General features: G+C 41.0%; 1 protein-coding gene and 1 pseudogene across 4 annotated transcripts in view; both read left to right on the top strand.

Moving 5' to 3' along the window:
• The window catches only part of CASP8AP2 (caspase 8 associated protein 2), a 142,780-nt gene that overhangs the window by 84,477 nt on the left and 35,549 nt on the right, over nt 1-22,754 (top strand). For all 4 annotated transcript variants that reach the window (XM_060205486.1, XM_060205484.1, XM_060205485.1 and 1 more), the window contains exons 2-5: nt 14,394-14,476; nt 17,014-17,082; nt 21,292-21,392; nt 22,511-22,585. In XM_060205486.1, the coding sequence (XP_060061469.1) occupies nt 14,422-14,476; nt 17,014-17,082; nt 21,292-21,392; nt 22,511-22,585 (300 nt within the window). In that variant the 5' untranslated portion in view covers nt 14,394-14,421. The remainder of the gene's footprint in view (nt 1-14,393; nt 14,477-17,013; nt 17,083-21,291; nt 21,393-22,510; nt 22,586-22,754) is intronic.
• On the top strand, nt 15,041-15,165 carry LOC132532548 (small nucleolar RNA SNORA70; annotated as a pseudogene).

Here is a 22,754-nt window from a genome sequence, read left to right as displayed (position 1 = left end):
GGGGATTGAACCTTGGACTTTGGAGCCTCAGTAATGAGAGTCTCTTTGTATAACCATTATGCTATCTACCCTTGCCCCCTCCTATTTTTCTTTTTTTTAAATCCTTTTTTAAAATATTTATTCCCTTTTGTTGCCCTTGTTGTTTTCATTGTTGTAGTTATTATTGATGTTGTCATTGTTGGATAGAACAGAGAGAAATGGAGAGGAGGGGAAGACAGAGAGGGGCAGAGAAAGGTAGACACCTGCAGACCTGCTTCACCACCTGTGAAGTGACTCCCCTGCAGGGAGGGAGCGGGGGCTCAAACTAGGATCCTTAGGCTGGTCCTTGTGCTTTGTGCCACATGTGCTTAACCTGCTGAGCTACCGCCTGACTCCCTTTTTTTTTTAATATATATATATATATATATATATATATATATATATATATTCCTTTTTTATTACCCTTGTTTTTTATTGTAGTTATTATTGATATCGTTGTTGGATAGTACAGAGAGAAATGGAGAGAGCAGGGGAAGACGGGGAGAGAAAGATAGACACCTATAGACCTGTTTCACCGCTTGTGAAGCGACCCCTGCAGGTGGGGATCCATATACTGATCCTTGAGCTTTGTGCCACCTGTGCTTAACCCACTGTGCTACTGCCCGACTCCCTTTTTAAAATATATTTTATTTATTAATTAATGAGAGGGATAGGAGGAGATAGAAAGAACCAGACTACTCTGATACATGGCTGCCAGGGATCAATCTCAGGACCTCATGCTTTAAAGTCTAATGCTTTATCCACTGTGCCAGTTCCTGGACCACACTTCCATTTTTTCTTAAAGACTTATATATTACACCAGAGAGACAAACCAGAGTACCCTAGAACATTGGAGTTGAACCAGAAACCTCAGGCGTGTAAGTCTGATACCACTTGAGCTCTTTCCCAGCCCAATATACTCATTACCTACCCATGTTACTAGAATACCCAAAGGAACAGTTATAATTTTAATTTACATGTTGTCATAGTGAAGTCAGGTTTAGTTTCTGATAAATATCTCAGTAAACAGGTCTGTTCCTCAAGAAAATAAAAGGGAAATGATACATTGTAATTTTATAAACTTGTAGTAAAATATTAATAACAAAAATTTAAATAAAAGGGAAATGAAGATAGCTTAATGCAAAGAGGAATAAGGAATTCTTGGTGCCAGGTGGTGGCGCACCTGGTTTACTGCACGTTACAGTGCACAAAGACCCGGGTTCAAGCCACCGGCCCCCAGCAGCAGGGAGAAAGCTTTGAAGACAAGTGGTGAAGCAGTGCTGTAGGTATCTCTGTCTCCTGCTTCCCTCTTAATTTCTGGCTGTCTCTATCAAGTAAATAAATAAATAAAGATAATAAAAAAACAGACATGTCTCTACTGAAACAAGGAAGAAAGGGCAGTGATGATCGTTTAGGGTATGATCATCTTTTTTTTTCTTTTTAAAAAAATTTAAAAATATTTATTCCCTTTTGTTGTCCTTGTTTTATTGTTGTAGTTATTATTGTTGTTACTGATGTCGAGGGGAAGTATGATCATCTTATGTGAGTAAATTCCTCTGCATTCTGCTGACATTATTTCTGAATAATGTATGCCCTGAACTTGCACTATAGGAATGTCTAGTTATGGTAGAGAATCTATTGTGTAGCTGACTGGAACAGGTGAGGGTAGCAGTGATGGTTAGAAAAGTAGTGATAGATACTTCTTTTTTTTTTTTTTTAATTTTTTATTTAAGAAAGGATTAGTGAACAAAAGCATAAGGTAGGAGGGGTACAACTCTACACAATTCCCACCACCCAATCCCCATAACCTACCCCCTCCCATGGTAGCTTTCCCATTCTCTAGCCCTCTGGGAGCATGGACCCAGGGTCGTTGAGGGTTGCAGAAGGTAGAAGGTCTAGCTTCTGTAATTGCTTCCCCGCTGAACATGGGCGTTGACTGGTCGGTCCATACCCCCAGTCTGCCTCTCTCTTTCCCTAGTAGGGCGTGTCTCTGGGGAAGCTGAGCTCCAGGACACATTGGTGGGGTCTTCAATCCAGGGAAGCCTAGCCAGCATCCTGGTGGCATCTGGAACCTGGTGATTGAAAAGAGAGTTAACATATGAAGCCAAACAATTTGTTGAGCAATCCTGGATCCCAAGCTTGGAATAGTGGAGAGGAAGTGTTAGGGAGGTACTCACTGCAAACTCTAGTGTAATCCTGCTTTCAGGTATATATTTTGCAGTAGTTTATGGATACGTGTGCACATAAGCTCTCTCTCACAGAAACTGGTGTATATCTAGGTTATGGGACTTTGTTAGAAAGTGAACTACCTGAGATGAAATTAGAGTGTACTATTAAAGGAAAGGTCTCACCCGAGTAATGAAGCTGAAGGGTTGTCATTCCACACGTGAAGTCTCTGGATACAGTCTGAGGTGAAGCATGTTGAGATGGCAATTGTTGCTTTGGTTAGGTTGTGATCGGCGGATGCAATATTATTTGGTTTGGATTGGGAGATGCATACGGGAAAGTGGGCCCTATCCAAGGGTGCCAGGACTGGGGGAAGTAGGGGCTCTATAGTGAAGATGTGAGGTTCCTGCTGTCTTAGGGTTCAAAAAGACAATCAGTAGTTAATATTATTATCACATTATTTGTTAATTGGGTTAACTTTGAAAAGTCCCTTTGTTATGGTTTGCTGTACAGTACCCAGTATCTTGTATATAGCTGTGCTATTGGAAGCTTCTAATCTACTTGGTTTAGGCTTTTGAGAGAGTCCGCATATCAAATACGTAGCCTATATATTAAAAAGATTCAGTTTGTCTTTTGAGAAACTTTGAGACATACAATTGATTTCCCCCTCTCATATTAATTAACTACTGATTTATAAGTCTACATTTTGCTAGGAGTGTACATAAACACCATTCCCACCACCAAAGGACTGTGACCCATCCCTCCCGCCCACTCCCACCCCCCACTGGCCCAGGAAGCTACATGTCTACCCCTCACCACTGGGTTTTTACTTTGGTGCCCTACTTACAATTTGATCAGGTCCTGCTTTTAGTTTCCCTTTCAGATCTTCTAAGTCAGCTTCTGTTGATGAGGATAGACACTTCTAAAAGTGGTGTTGGGTTCTTTGCTAGGGAATCTTAACTTGATAATGTTGCTTTGGACAACTTTATTTATTTATTTATTTGTTTATTTATTTATTCATGAGAAAGGCAGAGAGAGAAAGAACCAGATATCACACTGGTACATGTGCTGCTAGGGATTGAACTCAGGACTTCATGGTTGATAATCCAGTGCTTTATCCACTGTACCACCTTCCAGACCACCTGGACAACTCAAAAGATTTCTGACTTGGGAATGAGACAGGTTAGACAGGTTTAATACTGGAAATGGTAAGAGGAAAGAGAGATACTGATATGTTTAGTACAGGAAATGATAAGAGGAAAGAGAGATACTGATAGGGGCTGGGCAGTGTCCACCCTCTTGAGTATGAGGAGCTTCTCACCCCTTCCTGCAGGAATGGAAATTCATGAGCAGTGAAGCAATGGGGGGGTGTTAATGTTGACAGTAAATACAATAGTTTGTACATGCATAACATTTCTCATTTTTCCACACAACAATACAAACCCCACTAGGTCCTCTGCCATCATGTTCCAGGACTTGAACTCTCCCCTCCCCCCATGCACCCCAGAGTCTTTTACTTTGGTGCAACACACCAACTCCAGTCCAAGTTCTGCTTAGTATTTTCTTTCTTTCTTTTTTTTTAAATTTATTTATTTATTGGGGAAGTATTTTCTCTTCTGATCTTGTTTTTCAACTTCTGCCTGTGAATGAGATCATCCCATATTCATCCTCTGTTTCTGACTTATTTCACTTAGCATAATTTCTTCAAGCTCCATCCAAGATGGGCTGAAAATGGTGAAATCACCATTTTTACTCTGAAAATGTCCAGTAGTTCTAATTTATCTATCTCTTCATTTATCTCCCTTGTTTCTTTATTGATTTTTCTGCCTGGATGATCTGTGAAGTTGAGAGAGTGGGGTGTTGAAGTTCCATACTATTACTGTGTTGCTGTTAATATATTACTGTAGCTCTTTCAGCAGATATTTGATGTATTTAGATGGCCTCTCCTTGGGTGCATAGATGTTGATAATCATTAAGTCCTCCTGATTGATTGATCCTCTGAGCACTAATGTCCATCCCTATCTATGTTTTTAAATATTTGTTTATTTTCCTTTTTGTTGCCCTTGTTTTTTTATTGTTGTTGTAATTATTGTTGTTATTGATGTCATTGTTGTTGGATAGGACAGAGAGAAATAGAGGACTGAGAGGGAAAGAAAGATAGATACCTGCAGACCTGCTTCACCGCCTGTGAAGCAACTCCCCTGCAGGTGGGGAGCTGGGGCTTGAACCAGGATCCTTACGCCAGTCCTTGTACTTTGCGTTGCTGTGCTACCGCCCAACTCCTTCTCATCCCTATCTTTTTTAAGTTTCATATATATTTGTCTTTTAAAATTTTTTTATATTTATTTTCCCTTTTGTTGCCTTTGTTGTTTTAGTGTTGTAGTCATTGTTATTGATGTTATTGTTGCTAGATAGGGCAGAGAGAATTGGAGAGAGGAGGGGAAGACAGAAAAGGGGGAGAGAAAGATAGACACCTGCAGACCTGCTTCACTGCTTGTGAAGCGACTCCTTTACAGGTGGGGAGCCTGGGGCTCTAACAGGGATCCTTATGCCGGTCCTTGCGCATTGCGCCATGTGCGCTTAACCTGCTGCGCAACAGTCTCACTATTTCCCTTTTGCTGCCCTTGTTGTTTTATTGTTGTTGTAGTTGTTGATGTCGTCGTTGGATAGGACAGAGTGAAATGGAGAGAGGAAAGGAAGATAGAGGGGGGAGAGAAAGAAATACATCTGCAGACCTGCTTCACTGCCTGTGAAGCGACTCCCTTGCAGGTGGGGAGCCAGGGCTCAAACTGGGATCCTTAAGCCTGTCCTTGGGCTTTGTGCCACGTGTGCTTAACCTGCTGCACCACTACCCAAGCTCTATGTATATTATTTCTTTTGAAGTCATTCTTTATGTCTCTGTTGTTGTTTTCAGTATCTCTTAATCTCTTTGAGATCTCTTATTTTCTTAGTTTTCTCTAATTCATAATCTGCTAATTCTGCTTTCTGCCTCATTCTGTCCTTTCTCCCCTCTGTTGTTTTCTGGAGCTCAGCTATTTATTACCCTGTTTTGATAACCTATTAGCTTGTTCAGCTAGTTGTGCTTTTAGCTCAGCTATTTCAGCTTTCAGCTCTTTAATTACCTCAAGATAGTGCTTTCTTTCAGAGTCTTGCTTGCTTCTGCATTTCTGATGACAGTTCTTTCAAACTTTTTCCTCACTCCTGTGACTAATTCCTCAATAAGAGTTTGGATGTTGATCTCATTCTTCTGTGCTTCTATCTTTGGGGGGCATTTAGCTGGACTTTTTTCTGGTTCATTTCTCCAATGTTTCTCCTTGGTTTAACCATTATTATAGGGTGTTATGAGGTCCTTCTCTTAGTACTTTTCAGTCCACTGATCACTCTTGCCTCTCTGCCTGTATTTATTATAAAAAAAAGGCTGCCAGAAGCAGTGGATTTGTAATGCAGGCACCAAGCCTTAGCAAAAACCCTGATGGCAAGAGAGAGAGAAACTAGTAGGAAATACTAGAAAAACTTGGTGATGACAATTAAGTGAGAAGTAATCATCTCTAAAACTGAACAGTGAAAGCACAAGGACCGATGTAAGGATTCCAATTCAAGCCCCTGGCTCCTCACCTGCAGGGGAGTGTTTCACAGGCAATGAAGCAGAGAAGTCTGTCTGTCTCTCTCCCTCTCTGTCTTCCCATTCTCTCTCCATTTCTCTCTGTCCTAGCTAATAATGATGACATCAATAACAACAAGAATAACTACAACAACAATAAAAAAACAAGGGCAACAAAAGGGAAAATAAATAAATATATAAAAAATAAAACTGAACAGTGAAAATATACAAAGGAGGCATTAGGAGCTAGGGAGACAGCAGATTGGTTATGCAAAAAACTCATGCCTATGGGTCCCAGGTTTAATCCTCACTACCACCATGAACTAGAGTAGAGCAGTGTCTCTCTCTATATATCTTTCCCCTTCCATTAAAATAAAATATCAATATATCAAATATTTTTTAAAAAGGAGACAGTAAATTTGAGAAAGAAAAATAATTTAACTACCAAGAATCTGTGACTGTTTGAAAATGGGTGTGCAAGTAGTCAAAAAGGAAGCTTCTGACTCGAGTAAATTGAGGTAGACCAGTAGCCAGTCTTTGTCCAGGCACTTACCCTCTTTGCCACCTTTCATTATATGAACATTCTTTTTTAAAATTTTATTTATTTCCCCTTTTGTTGCCCTTGTTTTTTATTGTTGTAGTAATTGTTGTTATTGATGTTGTCGTTGTTGGATAGGACAGAGAAATGGAGAGAGGAGGGGAAGACAGAGAGGGGGAGAGAAAGATAGACACCTGCAGACCGGCTTCACCGCCTGTGAAGCAACTCCCCTGCAGGTGGGGAGCCAGGGCCTCTAACTGGGATCCTTAGGCTGGTCCTTGCGCTTTGAGCCTGTGCACTTAACCTGCTGCGCTACAGCCCGACTTCCACATGAACATTCTTTTTATTCTCCTGGGTTAATTCTTTTTTTTTCTTTTTTTAATATTAATTTTATTTATTTATTCCCTTTTGTTGCCCTTGTTGTTTTATTGTTGTAGTTATTATTGTTGTTGTCGTTGTTGGATAGGACAGAGAGAAATGGAGAGAGGAGGGGAAGACAGAGAGGAGGAGAGAAAGATAGACACCTGCAGACCTGCTTCACCGCCTGTGAAGCGACTCCCCTGCAGGTGGGGAGCCGGGGTTCGAACCGGGATCCTTATGCTGGTCCTTGTGCTTTGCGCCACCTGCGCTTAAGCCGCTGCGCTACAGCCCGACTCCCCCTGGATTAATTCTTAACATGTAGATTCCTGAGTAATCTTTTTTAAAAAAATTGTATAAATTTATGTGAAAGAAAGATAATCACAAACCTCTGCCATTTATGATACTCCCTTTTGGTTTTACCTTGTTACATGATGTTGAAGGTGAAACTGTAGGACCTCATGTATGCATGGCTTGAACTCTACTGATGGATGACTTTCTAGTTCATTCCATACATTGATCTTCTTGCTTCATTTCAAAATATTCATATTTCTGACCAGAAACCACTAGTGCTCTTCTGAAAATTTAAGACCAGATTCCTTTATCTGACATGAATTTCTTGAGAATTTTATCTCTTAATCCTGTTCAGCCCAAGATCTAGTCTAACTAGGCTGGTTTTTATTTTATTTTACTTTATTTAAAATTTTTTTTTTAAGTTTTATTTATTTTCCTTTTTGTTGCTCTTGTTTTTATCATTGTTGTGGTTGTTGTTATTGATGTCATTGCTGGATAGGATAGAGAGAAATGGAGAGAGGAGGGGAGGACAAAGAGGGGGGAGAGAAAGATAGACACCTGCAGACCTGCTTCACTGCTTGTGAAGCGACCCCCCTGCAGGTGGGGACCCAGGGGCTCTAACTGGGATCCTTACGCCAGTCCTTGAGTTTCGCGCCATGTGTGCTTAACCTGCTGCACTGCAGCCTGAACCCCACCAGGCTGTTTTATTTACAGTTCTTACATTTCTTTTTTATTTCCAGAGCACTGCTCAGCTCTAGTTTATGGTGGTGCAGAGGTTTCAACCTGGGACTTTGGAGCCTCAGGCGTGAGAGTCACTTTGCATAACCATTATGCTATCTACCCCTGCCCAGTTATTACATTTCTTTTCTTCAGGGTTAGTGGTGTTCTCATTTGAAATCCCCACAGATACCATTGACATGTAAGTCCTTCCTCTACAAAGCAAGGCATCAACAATGTGAATGAATGCTTTTTTCCCCTTTTGTTACCCTTGTTGTTTTATCTTTGTTATAGTTATTATTATTATTGTTGTTATTGATACTGTTGGATAGGACAGAGACCTGCAGGGGAGTCGCTTCAAAGTCTCTCCCCCTTTCTGTCATCCCCTCCTCTCTCCATTTCTCTGTGTCCTATCCAGCGACAGCAGCAGCAACAACAATAATAATGACCACAACAATGATAAAACAAGGGCAACAAAAGGGGAAAAAATGGTCTCCAGGATAGTGGATTCGTGGTGCAGGCACCGAGCCCTGGCAATAACCCTGGAGGCAAGAAAAAAAAGATATAAAGCAGGAGAGCCAGGCGGTGGCACAGCAGGTTAAGTGCACATGGCACAAAGTGCAAGGACCAGCGTAAAGATCCCGATTTGAGCTGCTGGCTCCCTACCTGAAGGAGGTTCGCTTCACAGGTGGTGAAGCAGGTCTGCAGGTGTCTATATTTCTCTCCCGCTCTCTGCCTTCCCCTTCTTTATTGATTTTTCTCTGTGCTATCCAATAGCAACGACAGCAATAACAATAACAACGATGATAAACAACAAGGGCAACAAAATGGGAAAAATAAGATATAAAACATAACAAAATGTCAGGAACCTAAAGACAAGAATATAGCATATGAGATTTGGGGTCTCCATTTGGAAAAAGTTAATAGGTCTATTTTAGGTATATTCCAAGGGGCCCATAACTTTACTAAATTTTTAAAAATATTTATTTATTTATTTATTCCCTTTTGTTGCCCTTGTTTTATTGTTGTTGTTATTGATGTCACTGTTGGATAGGAGAGAAAAAAATGGAGAGAGGAGGGGAAGACAGAGAAGGGAGAAAGAAAGACACCTGCAGACCTGCTTCACCGCTTGTGAAGCGACTCCCCTGCAGGTGGGGAGCTAGGGGCTCTAACCGGTATCCTCACGCTGGTCCTTGGGCTCTGAGCCACATGCTCTTAACCTGCTGCGCTACCGCCCGACTCCCAACTTCACTAATTTTTACCTGAACCGGACAGCTTACATACAGGTGGACCAAGGTATTATTTGGGGATATGGTGTCAGAGCTAAAAATAGGACTAGAAAGCTGGATCAGGGAAGAAAGTAGCTCCCAAATTTGGGGGAAGTATAGAAATACCATTAATTGGGGATGGGGATAGATAGCATAATGGTTATGCAAACAGACTCTCATGCCTGAGGCTCCCAAGTCCCAGGTTCAATTGTCCACACCACCATAAGCCAGAGCTGAGCATTGGTTTGGTAAAAAATAAATAATTTTTTTAAATCAAAGAAAAAAAATTAAATACCATTAACTGTAAACCCCCTCGGATTTGATCTGTGGTCCATATTCAGTGCAGGAGCCTGTGTAACCTGCATCCCTGTAGATCTGAGCTTGCATTCTGTGGTTATAGCTAGGAACATTCTAGGCTGCACTAATTTCAGGACCCATCTTCTTGAGTGGTAGAATCTTTTGGCCCAGCTTCCCTACCACATTGAGGGCAAGGTCCTGTAGGGGCCCACAGAGGGGTCCATTATGTTGTTCCTGATGGAAATGACCAGTGTCAGTGGAGAGAGTGATCTGTTAGGTCTAGGTCCATCATGTCTGTGTGGGGATCCCAGAATTGCCTGACTAGGGCCTCGGGAGTTGAGATGGTCTGATAGTAATCAAAGGAGCCACCATTAAATTAGGCTAGTCTCTTGTCTATATCCAGCTTTTGTAGTTCTTACTTTGTCTGACAAGGTTAGCCTTGGAGTGATTGAGGGAAGTGAAATAAGAAGTAGGTGAGGAGAGTATCTAGGTCTAAGTAGAAACTATTTGATTAAGTATTTTATGGTGTCATGTTTAGTTTGGTCTTTCTTTTTTTTTATTGTTATTTATTTATTTTTTTAGTACTATTTTTTTATTGGGGAATTAATGTTTTACATTCAACACTAAGTACAATAGTTTGTACATGCATAACATTCCCCAGATTCCCATATAACAATACAACCCCCACTAGGTCCTCTGAATCCTTCTTGGACCTGTATTCTCCCCACCCACCCACCCCAGAGTCTTTTACTTTGGTGAGATATGCCAATTCCATTTCAGGTTCTACTTGTGTTTTCTTTTCTGATCTTTTTTTTCAACTTCAGCCTGAGAGTGAGATTCATCCTTCTGTTTCTGACTTATTTCACTCAACATGATTTTTTCAAGGTCCATCCAAGATTGGCTGAAAACGGTGAAGTCACCATTTTTTACAGCTGAGTAGTATTCCATTGTGTATATATACCACAACTTGCTCAGCCACTCATCTGTTGTTGGACGCCTGGGTTGCTTCCAGGTTTTGGCTATTACAAATTGTGCTGCCAAGAACATATGTGTACACAGATCTTTTTGGATGGATGTGATTGAGGGAAGTGAAATAAGAAGTAGGTGAGGAGAGTATCTAGGTCTAAGTAGAAACTATTTGATTAAGTATTTTATGGTGTCATGTTTAGTTTGGTCTTTCTTTTTTTTAATTGTTATTTATTTATTTTTTTAGTCACCATTTTTTACAGCTGAGTAGTATTCCATTGTGTATATATACCACAACTTGCTCAGCCATTCATCTGTTGTTGGACGCCTGGGTTGCTTCCAGGTTTTGGCTATCACAAATTGTGCTGCCAAGATATATCCCCAGGAGAGGAATTGCAGGATCATAGGGTAGGTCCATTTCTAGCCTTCTGAGAGTTCTCCAGACTGTTCTCCACAGAGGTTGGACCAATTGACATTCCCACCAGCAGTGCAGGAGGGTTCCTTTGACCCCACACCCTCTCCAGCATTTGCTGCTGTTACCTTTTCTGATGTATGACATTCTCACAGGAGTGAAGTGGTGTCTCATTGTTGTCTTGATTTGCATTTCTCTGACAATCAGAGACTTGGAGCATTTTTTCATGTGTTTCTCGGCCTTTTGGATCTCTTCTGTGGTGACTATTCTGTCCATGTCCTCCCCCCATTTTTGGATGGGGTTATTTGTTATCTTGTTGTTGAGTCTGGCAAGCTCTTGGTTATTAAACTCTTATCTGATGTATGGCATGTAAAGATCTTCTCCCATTCTGTGAGGGGTCTCTTGGTTTGGGTATTGGTTTCTTTTGCTATGAAGATGCTTTTTAATTTGATGTAGTCCCATAGGTTTATACTTGCCTTAGTCTTCATTGTAATTGGATTCGCTTCATTGAAGATGTCTTCTAAGTATCTGATAGTTTGTGGTCTAACATCCAAGTCCTTGATCCACTTGGAATTTACTTTTGTATTTGGTGAAATACAGTGGTTCAGTTTCATTCTTCTGCATGTTTCAACCCATTGTTTCCAACACCATTTGTTGAGAAGACTCTGCTTTCCCCATGTAATAGTTTGGGCCCCTTTGTCAAAGATTAGATGTTCATAGGTGTGGGGGCTCTAGTTTAGTCTTTCTACTTGCTGCACTTATTGAGTCACTGCAAACTATTGTGCACTTTTGCTTTAAGGCATATATTTTCCCCTAAATTATGGATGCATGTGCTCTATCTCTTGGTCCCTGGCTTATATCTAGGTGCTGTGGTTTTGTTAGGAAGTGCACCACCCAAAATGGAATTAAGGAGTTTTATGAGCTAGGAATGGTCTCATCAGAGTAATGGAGCTGAAGGGCTGACCTCACAGACCTGTTGTCTGTAGACACTGGTTGCACTGATTAGGCTGAGATCAGCAGACAGTATCAATTGGTATGGTTCGAGAGAAGCCTGCTGAAAATGAGCCCGAACACTGAGGTTCCAGGACTGGGAGAAATAAGGGTTTTATAGAGAATGGGGTGGGTTCCTGGTGTATTATTTTTTTAAAAATATTTTGTTTATTATTGGATAAAGACAGAGAGAAATTGAGAGGGGAGGGGAAGGTAGAGAGGGAAAGAGACAGAGACATCTGCAGCCTTGCTTCACCACTTGTGAAGCCTTACCCCTGCAGTTGGGGACCAGGGACTTGAATCTGGGTCCTTGTGCACTGTGATGCCTGCACTTAACTAGGTGTGCCACCACCTGGCCCCCTGTATTAGTGTTTTAGAAGGCAATAGATAGTTATTATTATAACCAAGTTATTTGGAATTTTGGTTGACTTTGAAAATCCCATCGTTACGATACTCTATATCATACAAGACTTCACCATGATTTATGTCACTTAATGCTATTTACATATTGCTTTATCTAACACAGTGACACAGCCAGTTGCTTTTGTACTTTCTGGTCTAAGATTATAAGTGATTTAATATTAAAGAAAAGGTCATTATTAGAAATGTATTAATAACTTAAGCCCACTGTTAAAATTCAGTCAGGTTACCAATTTGAAGCCTTAAGTGCTTATTAGGTTATAAGAATATACTCAGAACTGGAGTCTGCATCAAAAAGTTTGACATTCAATCCATTCCCCCCCCCCATATTGATTAGTGATTTATAAGACTGTAGGTTAGTTGGAGTGTGTATTTTTTTTGCCTCCAGGGTTATTGCTGGGACTTGGTGCCTACACTACGAATCCGCTGCTCCTGGAGGCTATTTTTCCCCTTTTTGTTACCCTTGTTGTTTATTGTTGTTGTTATTATTGCTGTTGTTGTTGGATCGGACAGAGAGAAATTGAGAGAGGAGGGGAAGACAGAGAGGGGGAGAAAAAGACACCTGCAGACCTGCTTCACCGCTTGTGAAGCAACCCCTCTACAGGTGGGAAGCCAGGGGCTCGAACCACGATCCTTAGTCCAGTCCTTGAGCTTTGCGCCATGTGTGCTTAACCTGTTGCGCTATTGCCCAGCCCCCTGGAGTGTGTATTAACACCATTCCCAGCAACTAAAGATCTGTGTCCCTACCCTCACCCCCTATAGTGAAGCTGAAACTGTACCCTCCCCCCTCCACCCAGAGTTTTTTTTTAATTATTTATTTATTGGATAGAGACAGAAATCGAGAGGGAAGGGAGGGATAGAGAGGGTGAGAGACAGAGAGACACACCTGCAGCACTGCTTCACCTCTTGTGAAGCTTTCTCCCTGCAGGTGGGGACTGAGGGCTCAAACCTGGGTCCTTGAGCACTGTAAAGTGCTCAACCAGGTGCACCACCACCCGGCCCCAACCCAGAGTCTTTTTTACTTTAGTGCAATACTCCACCACCCAACAGTAGTACACCAACTGTTTTTGCCATTTTTGAGAAGTACCAGCCAGGTATATTGTAGAATTCCTCACTACTAGAATTGCACGGCAATATTCTCTCTCTCTCTGTTGGGATCAGTGATTTACAGTGGTTGGTATATGTTAAAATCAGTTTTCTACAAACACTTTCACCCCCAGCCTAGGTTCTCTTAGGCAGCTAACTCTTGATTAGGTTGGATTTACAGGCTTTAAAGAAGGTCACAGGCTTTTTTTTCTCTTTCTTTCTTTCTTTCTTTCTTTCTTTGTTTCTTTCTTTCTTTCTCTCTTTCTTATTGGATAGAGACAGAGAGAAACTGGGAAGAAGGGGGAGATAGAGAGGGAGAGAGACAGACACCTGCAGCCCTACTTCACTACTTGTGAAGCTTTCCCCCTGCAGGTGGGTATTGGGGGCTTGAACCCAGGTCCTTGTGCATGATGACATGTGCACTCAGCCAGGTGTGCCACCACTCAGCCCCATAAAGTGCTGTTTCTATCAGAGCATATGGAAAGAACATGCTCTTATCAACATTGCTTGTTATTGCCAAATTATCTCTGTGGAGCTTGTAACCAGTATACAATCATTTTCCTTCACCTTTACCAGCATAGTATGTTATCAAATTCTCTGCCGTTTCTTTCTCTTATCTAATTTACTTACTTAAACCTTTTTATGGGTGAAGGTATCTTTTTTAGAGTCCCAAAGACCATCTCCAGGTTTGATTTGCTGGGAACTCGGAGATGCCATCACACTTAATGTAATAGTTGGTTTATTTTAGTATAAGAGTTAACTTGTATTTGATTGGTTTTGTAAAATTAATATCAGTTACTTTCTGACATGTTATAACTGTCAAAGGTTAAAGATTATTATTTTTTATGTAGTTTCAGCTTTTGGAAAATATTAGACTCTTAAAAAATCACGATAGTGGACTTTTTAGTGTTTTCCCAATCTAAAAGTTGCTCTTTTTTAAAAAAATATTTATTTATTCCCTTTTGTATCCCTTGTTTTTATTGTTGTAGTTCTTATTGTTGTTGGATAGTACAGAGACAAATGGAGAGAGGAGGGGAAGACAGAGGGGGGAGAGAAAGACAGACACCTGCAGATCTGCTTCACTGCCTGTGAATCGAGTCCCCTACAGGTGGGGAGCCAGGGGCTTAAACTGGGATCCTTCCATGGTTTTTGCGCTTTGCGCCATGTGTGCAAAAGTTGCTCTTTAAGTTTTGCTAAATTTATGTTCTCTGCATTGTGAGGTGGATTTTAACAGTGGAAAAATCTTTATTTTTCATACTTTAGATGGCAACTCTTAAAAGGATTTAGGATCATGGCAGCAGATGATGACAATGGCGATGGAACAAGTTTATTTGATGTTCTTTCTGGTAAGAACTCAACTTTAATAGTCTATTTAAATTTATTTAATTGCAAAATGATTTATTTATTCTTGTTGAAAATACTATGTGACTGAAGAAATGGCTCAAGTAGTAGGGAACTGGGCCTACATGCCTAAGGTTCCTAGTTCAGTTTTCAGCCAGCACCAGAGTGTGAGCTGGCTTTATTTATGTATTTATTTTTGCCACCAGGATGATTGCTGGGACTTGGTGTGTATACAACAAATTCACCACTCCCAGTGCCCCCCCCTTTTTTAATCTTCCTTTTTAAAAATTTTATTTATTCCTTTTTGTTGTCATTGTTCTTTTGTTGTAATTATTATTGTTGTTGATGTTGTCGTTGGATAGGACAGGGAGAAATGGAGAGAGGAGGGGAAGACGGGGAAAGATAGACACCTGCAGATCTGCTTCACTGCCTGTGAAGCGACTCCCCTGCAGGTGGGGAGCCCAGGCCTCTAACTGGGATCCTTACGCCCGTCCTTACGCTTTGCACTACTTGCACTTAACCCGCTGCATGACTGCCCGACTCCCTTGACATTAGGTTTTTACAAGTGTCTGATGCCAGTGAATCCGACGTATTATTCTCTGGGGTCCAGTGTGCATGGGCTTCGAACAGCAACCTCTTTGTGTAGTCTGTTGCTTGTTTGGGTTAATTGAAGTAAGGGATCTTGCAGACAGCCTTTCTTACTGGAAAGCTACTTCCCACATAGTTAGGAAGTACACCTAGTGACTCCAGACAGATGTGTATCACCTTTGTTTTTCATGTTTTATTTATTTTTATTTTATTGTATAGACACAGAGAAATCAAGAGAGAAAGGGGAGATAGTGAGAGAGAAACAAATACTTTCTGCACTGCTTCATCACATAGAAGTTTCCCCCTGCACCTAGAGACCAGAGACTTGAACCTAAGTTCTTGTGCATGGTAATGTGTGTGCTCTACTAGGTGCACTGCTACCCGGCCCCTATGTATGTTGCATTTGGAAATCCCTAGGGTACAGTGCACAAGGGCTGGGCCATATGTTCATCTGCACCAAGCTGCAAAATAAAGATTGTTACCCTTTCCCAGGGCCAAGTTCAAGTTCCCTGGTTACTGTATAACGCACATCTCCAAGAAGTGGGATTTCATCGGTTTTAATGTGGGTGAATCTAAAGACATAGTAACTGAAAAGTGCCTCATTCCAGATTGCTTTGGGGTTAAATACATCCTTAATTGTGCCCTCCCCCCCAAATGGCAAGTTCTGCACTCAGGAGAGCCTCAGAGCTGCCCCCTTCTTACCCATGTTTGACAAATCCTATTTATTTTCTTTTTTAAAAAATATCTATTTATTTATTCCCGTTTGTTGCCCTTGTTGTTTTATTGTTGTGGTTATTTATTTATTTATTTTTTTAATTATCTTTATAGGATAGAGATAGCCAGAAATTGAGAGGGGAAAGGGGTGATAGAGAGGGAGACATGTGCAGCCCTGCTTCACCACTCATGAAGTTTTCCCCCTGCAGGTGGGAACTGGGGGCTTGAACCCAGGTCCTTGCGCACTGTAATGTGTGCTCAACCACGTGCACCATCACCCGGCCCCCTGTTATAATTATTGTTGTTGTTATTGATGTCGTTGTTGGATAGGACAGAGAGAAATGGAGAGAGGAGGAGAAGGCAGAGAATGGGAGAGATGGACACTTGCAGACCTGCTTCACCACCTGTGAAGGGACTCCCCTGCGGGTCCTTGTGCTTTGTGTCACCTGCACTTAACCCGCTGCACTACCGCCTGACTCCCTGGAAACAGTTCTTTTAATTATTATTATTTTAATATTTATTTATTTATTTTGCCTCCAGGGTTAACGCTGGGACTCGGTGCCTGCACTACGAATCTACTGCTCTGGTGGCCATTTTTTCCTTTTTTTTTTGGATAGGACAGGGAGAATTTGAGTGAGGAGGGGGAGTGAAGGACACCTACAGACCTGCTTCACTGCTTGTGAAGTGACCCCTTGCAGATGGGGAGCAAGGGGCTGAAACTGGGATGCTTGCACAGTTCCTTGTGCTTTGTGCTATAAGCACTTAACCGGGTGTGCCACTACCTGGCCCCTCAGTTCTTTTAATTATTTAAAAAATATTTTAATGGGAAGGAAAGAGAACGAGAGACTACCAGTGTGCTCTGGGGTATTTAACATATGGTGGTAGTAATCGAACCCTGGGACCTCAAACATGTAAGTTCTTCTTTGTATAGGTAAGCTACCTCTCCAGCTATTAAACAGTTCTCTTTCTTGGGAATAAAATGAATATATTCTTTTTTTATTTTCCTGGTACTTTGGAATAGGAATGGAAAATTTTCACCAGGTGCCTATAGTTAGTTAGTTTTGTTTGTTTGTTTGTTTTTTTACCAGAGCAGTTCAGCTCTGTCTGGTTTATGGTGTTATGGGGGATTGAACCTGGGACTTTGGAGTCTCAGGCATGAGAGTCTGTTTGCATAACCATTATGCTATCTACCCTCAGCTCATATAGTTAACTTTAACTAGTTTTTGATGTTTTGTTGCAGCCTCTCCTCTTAAAAATAATGATGAAAGTTCATTGGATATATATGCTGGATTGGACACTGCTGTCCCTGGTATGTAAATTCTTTTTTGAATTATTATTATTTTTATTTATTGGATGGAGACAACCAGAAATCGAGAGGGAGAGAGACAGAGAGACACCTGCAGCCCTGCTTCACCACTTGCAAAGTTTTCCTCTTGCAGGTAGGGACTGGGGGCTTGAACCTGGGTCCTTACACATGCTAAGATGTGTATATAACCAGGTGTGCCACCACCCAGCCCCATGTAAATTATATAATAACAGCTTTTCTTTTATAAGTCCTTGGGAAGTATTATTTTTGTTACTAATTATAAGACTAACAAATTCTAAACAGTTTGTTCTTCTTTGAAGATATAATTCTTTCTTTTTTAAGTTTTTATATATAAAATGGGAACACTGACAAGATCATAGGATAAGAGGGGTACAATTCCATGGAGTTCCTACCACCAAAACTCCATATCCCATCCCCTCCCCTGATAGCTTTCCTATTCTTTAACACTCTGGGAGTATGGACCCAGGGTCATTATGGAGTGCAGAAGGTGGGAGGTCTGGCTTCTGTAATTGCTTCCCTGGTGAACATGGGCGTTGGCAGGTTGATATATTATCCCAGCCTGTCTCTCTTTTTCCCTAGTGGGGCGGGGTTCTGGGGAATTAGAGCTCCAGGACACATTGGTGGGGTTGTCTGCCCTGGGAAGTTTGTTTGGCATCATGATAGCATCTGGAATCTGGTGGCTGAAAAAGAGTTAAGATATAAAGCAGAAAAAAGTGTTGACTAATCATGAACCTAAAGGCTGGAATATTTTGGATGAAGATTTGGGGTCTCCGTCTTGGAAAATGCTAGTAGGCCTATTTTAGTTATATTCCAAGGGGGCATGACATTACTAGTTTTTGCCTGCACCTGACATCTAATATGCAGGTGACCTAAGCTATTGTCTGGAGGAATGGGGTCATAGTTGGAAAAAGAACCAGAAAGCTGGATAAGGGAAGAGAGTAGCTCCTAAATATGGGAAAAGTGTATAAATATTGTTAACTGCAAACCCCATCAATTTGATCTGGGGGAAAATATAATTCTTTTTTTTTTTTTTTTAAAGAGAGATTCTCTTTTTTTTTTTATATTTATTTATTTTCCCTTTTTTTGCCCTTGTCTTTTTGTTGTTGTTGTAGTTATTGTTGTTATGATGTCATCATTGTTGGATAGGACAGAGAGAAATGGAAAGAGGAGGGGAAGACAGAGGGGGAGAGAAAGACAGACACCTGCAGACCTGCCTCACCATCTGTGAAGCTACTCCCCTGCAGGTGGGGAGCCGGGGCTCGAACTGGGATCCTTACGCCGGTCCTTGTGCTTCGAGCCACATGTGCTTAACCCGCTGTGCTACCACTTGACTCCTGGAAGATAGGCAGCTTTTTTTACCCATTGTTTGATCAGTAAACAAATAGAACTCAAGTTTGTGTATTTAGTTACCAGATTTAATCAAATCTTATGCAAAAATATTTTATGCCATTTAGTACTTGGATCGACCTTCTCGTGGTGCATCCCGTGAGTACCCATTCATTGGGGAAACTGATGATCCTTCCTAGCCGACTGAATCCACATGGATCCCAGTCACTTTCAAAGCCAGCAACAAGCAGCTCCTGACAGCTTTCAACCTGACGCTGTTGACTGGCTATGGAAGAAGGGCAAACGCTAGAAGAAGAAGAAGAAGAAGAAGTACTTTCTGCTGTTAAAACGATATTTGTGCTTTTAGAGACAGAGAAATTGAGAGGGGAGGGGGAAGGAGAGAGAGAGAGAGAGACACCCACAGCTCTACTTTCCTTGTGAAACTTTTCCCGCTGCAGGTGGGGACCAGGGGTTGAACCTTGCACACTTGCTTAACCAGGTGTGCCGCCACCTGGCCCCTGTATTGCTTATTATACAAACTCATGTTACGTTTTGGAAAAGGTGACTACTAAAAATACTGCTTATAAATCTGTATGAGTGTGATATGCAGAGCAACGACCTGTTCGACTAGAAACTGTTTCTGTGATCAGTTCTTCCACAACTTTGGACACAAATGATCTTTACTTTCCACCTGTTTATTGGCATAGCATTTTAGGAAAATTTCATCTATGAAATCATTATAAAAGAGAGGGAGGGAGAGAGGGAGGCTGGTCAGCCAGAGTACTGCTCCTTATATTCTGTGCTGGGGCTTGGGTCTGGGGCCTTAGACATGCTCTACTGCAAGCCCATTTCCTAAAAAACATACAGAAAACTTAACCCAACTCTCTCCCAGTTTTATTGAATTATAATTGACATATAACATAATATAACTTGGAGGTATATGGTGTGCTCTGAGGTCCCCAGTTTAAGTCCCTGCAATACCATCAGTCAGAGCTGAGCAACAGTACTCTGGTTAAAAAAAAAAAAATGTATAACTTATTGGTTTTATATGTTAACTTACCTGTTGCAAAATGTTCACTAGCAAGGTCTTATTTTGATACCTGAAGCACAAAATATTGTTGCCATTTATTTTTTTAAAACCAGGGAGGGCACTGCTCTGGTTTATGATAATACAGGGGATTGAACCTGAGACTTTGGAGCCTCTGGCTTGAGAATCTCTTTGCATAACCATTATGCTATCTACCCCTGCCTGCCATTTTTTTTTAAATAAGAAATTTTATTAGGGTGGGAGTAGATAACAATGGTTATGCAGAGGGAACCTAATGCCTGAGCCTCCAACATCTCAGCATTATCATAAGTTAGAGCTGAGTAGTGCTCTGGTAAAATAAGTAAAAATTAAAATACTTACTTATTTTTGACATGATAGGGGCTGGGTAGAGGTGCAGTTGGTAGAACACACATGTTACAGTGCTCAAGGACATGGGTTCAAATCCTCAATCCTACATGCAAGGTGAAAGCTTTACAAGCAGTGTAGCAGTGCTTCCTTCAGGTATCTCTATTTCTATCTCTATTTCTCCTTCCTTCTCCATTTCTCTTGCCTATGCACGAAATTCATAAGTAAAATAAAATATTTTATATGACAGAGAGAACCAGAACATTATTTGGCACATTTGATGCTGGGATTCAAACTCAGGGCCTCATACTTCCTAGCCCAACACTACCCACTGCGCCACCTCTAGAACAAGCCACTTTTTAAAAAATATTTTTTTTTTAAATATTTATTTAGGGAGTTGGGAGGTAGCGCAGTGGGTTAAGCGCAGGTGGGGCAAAGCACAAGGACTGGCATAAGGATCCGGGTTCGAGTCCCCGGCTCCCCACCTGTAGGGGAGTCGCTTCACAAGCGGTGAAGCAGGTCTGCAGGTGTCTGTCTTTCTCTCCCCCTATCTGTCTTCCCCACCTCTCTCCATTTTTTTCTGTCCTATCCAACAACGACATCAATAATAATAATAAAACAACAAGGGCAACAAAAGGGAATAAATAAATAAATAAATAATACTAAAAATATTTATTCCCTTTTGTTGCCTTTATTGTTTTATTTAGTTACTATTGTTGTTGATGTTGTTGTTGTTGGATAGGACAGAGAGAAATGGAGAGAGAAGGGGAAGACAGAAAGGGAGAGAGAAAGACAGACACCTGCAGACCTGCTTCACCGTTTGTGAAGCGACTCCCCTGCAGGTGGGGAGCCAGGGACTTGAACTATTTCTCCATTTCTATTCTTGTCTCTTATTGTAAATTAATTGAACATAAGTGCAGAAAAACAAAAAGCAATCTTAAAGGCAGAGAGATAAGTAGGAAGCATGCCTTGCCAGTTGTTGCCTCAACACCACCTGGGAGTGCCATAGCAGTGGGGGGAGGTACAGTGCTGCAGTGCTACTTCTCTGTCACTGTCTGAATGAAAATGTCAGCCCGAGTGGTTAAAGTATGCACTTGAAAACAGACATATAGACAGACAGACAGAGCAGAGTATAGCAAATTCTGCTCTATGTACTTAGCCCCACTGCTATGGCACACCCATGTGGTGTTGAGGCAACAGCTGGCAAGGCATGCTTCCTAATTATCTCTCTGCCTTTAAGATTGTTTTTTGTTTGTTTGTCTGTTTTACCAGAGCATTGCTCAGCTCTGGCTTATGGTGGTATGGGGGATCGAACCTGGGACTTTGGATCCTCAGGCATGAGAGTCTTTGCATAACCATTATGCTATCTACCCCTGCCCAAGATTGCTTCTTTATCTCAGTGGAAAATGCCATTAGAATTGCTTTGAAAATCATGTTTTAATGTAAGGATTTTGTTTGTTTGTTTCTTTTAGATAGTACTCCTAAATCCTGTATACCACCCAGAAATTGTTTGGATTTATATGAAGAAATCCTTACTGAAGAAGGAACTGCGAAGGAGGCAACATTTAATGATGTATGGATTCTCAGAATTATTAAGGGTCATTACTTAAAGTCTTTGTAGTTCCTAAAATGAGAAATTAGACAACCATTGAACAAACATTCCTGTTTAGGAAGTAGCTTTTAAGCTAAAAGATTTAAGTCGGCTTCTCCATGTTTGCTTTTAAAACACTATTTTCTGCGTACTTATCTAAATTTGATTATAACACATAAGTGTCTGAATGTATAGATTCTCAACGATCCCCCTCATTAACAGAAGTTGAGAAAGAACAGAAAGGGAAATGCAAAGCAGAATTTGACTAAGTTTGGAGTATTGCACTAAAGTAAAAATCTTTGGGTAGGGTGAGGAGGATAGATTCTTAGCTCTACTGTAGGGGCTGGAGGTAAGGGAAACAAACCTTTGGTGGTGGGAATGGTGTTACTGTACACTCCTATTAACTTAAGTCTTATAAATCACTAATCAATACAAGGGGAAAGTAGATTAAAAAAATTTTTTAAATCTTAACAGATTATCAGTTTGACGTGACATTGTCTTTCTGTAAGTTTGTATTAAGCTATAAGATGTCTTAAGACTTAAAAAGGACAATTTTTTTCCCTTTTTTTTTTTTTTGCCTCCAGAGTTATTGCTTGCTGGGGCTCAGTGCTTGCACTATGAATCCACTGTTCCTGGAGGCCATTTTTCCATTGTTATCGACGTTATTATTGTTGTCTCTGTTGTTGGATAGGACAGAGAAATTAAGAGAGGAGGGGACATGGGTAGAGAAAGATAGATCTGCAGACCTGCAGACCTACTTCACTGCCCGTGAAATGACCCCCCCTGCAGGTTTGGAACCAGGGTCCTTACGCTGGTCCTTGGGCTTTGTGCCATGTGCGCTTATCCCACTGTGCTACCGCCCAGCCCCCAACAACTTTCTTTTTATCTTACTTGAATTTTAAGCTTTGGAGATTGCATGTCAAAGTATATTGTTGGAACCAACTTTGCAAACTTGTTAACATACTCAACATACCGTTTAGGATGTATGGAGCTTTGTCTATTATTGTTGATTTGCAAAATTAAAAAACAAAAAATGAAATGCCAGTTAAGCTGAGAAAATAATTTAGAATTATATTTAAATTAATCTTTATATTTTACAGTTGCAGGTAGAATATGGGAAATGTCAGCTGCAAATGAAAGAGCTAATGAAAAAATTTAAGGAAATACAGACACAGGTATTTTACTTTTGCCTTATTTATTTATTTATTTATTTTAACAGCAGTGATCAACTCGGGCTTATGGTGGTCCCAGGAATTGAACCTGGAACCTTGGAGTCTCAGGTGTTAAAGTCCTTCCTGTGGTCCGGGAGGTGGCGCAGTAGATAAAACATTGGACTCTAAAGCA

The sequence above is a fragment of the Erinaceus europaeus genome, chromosome 13 (genome assembly GCF_950295315.1).
Source record: "Erinaceus europaeus chromosome 13, mEriEur2.1, whole genome shotgun sequence".
Classification (NCBI taxonomy): Eukaryota; Metazoa; Chordata; class Mammalia; order Eulipotyphla; family Erinaceidae; genus Erinaceus; species Erinaceus europaeus.
The sequence above is the reverse complement of the archived record's forward strand: the minus strand, read 5'-3'. Positions and strand labels throughout refer to the sequence as shown.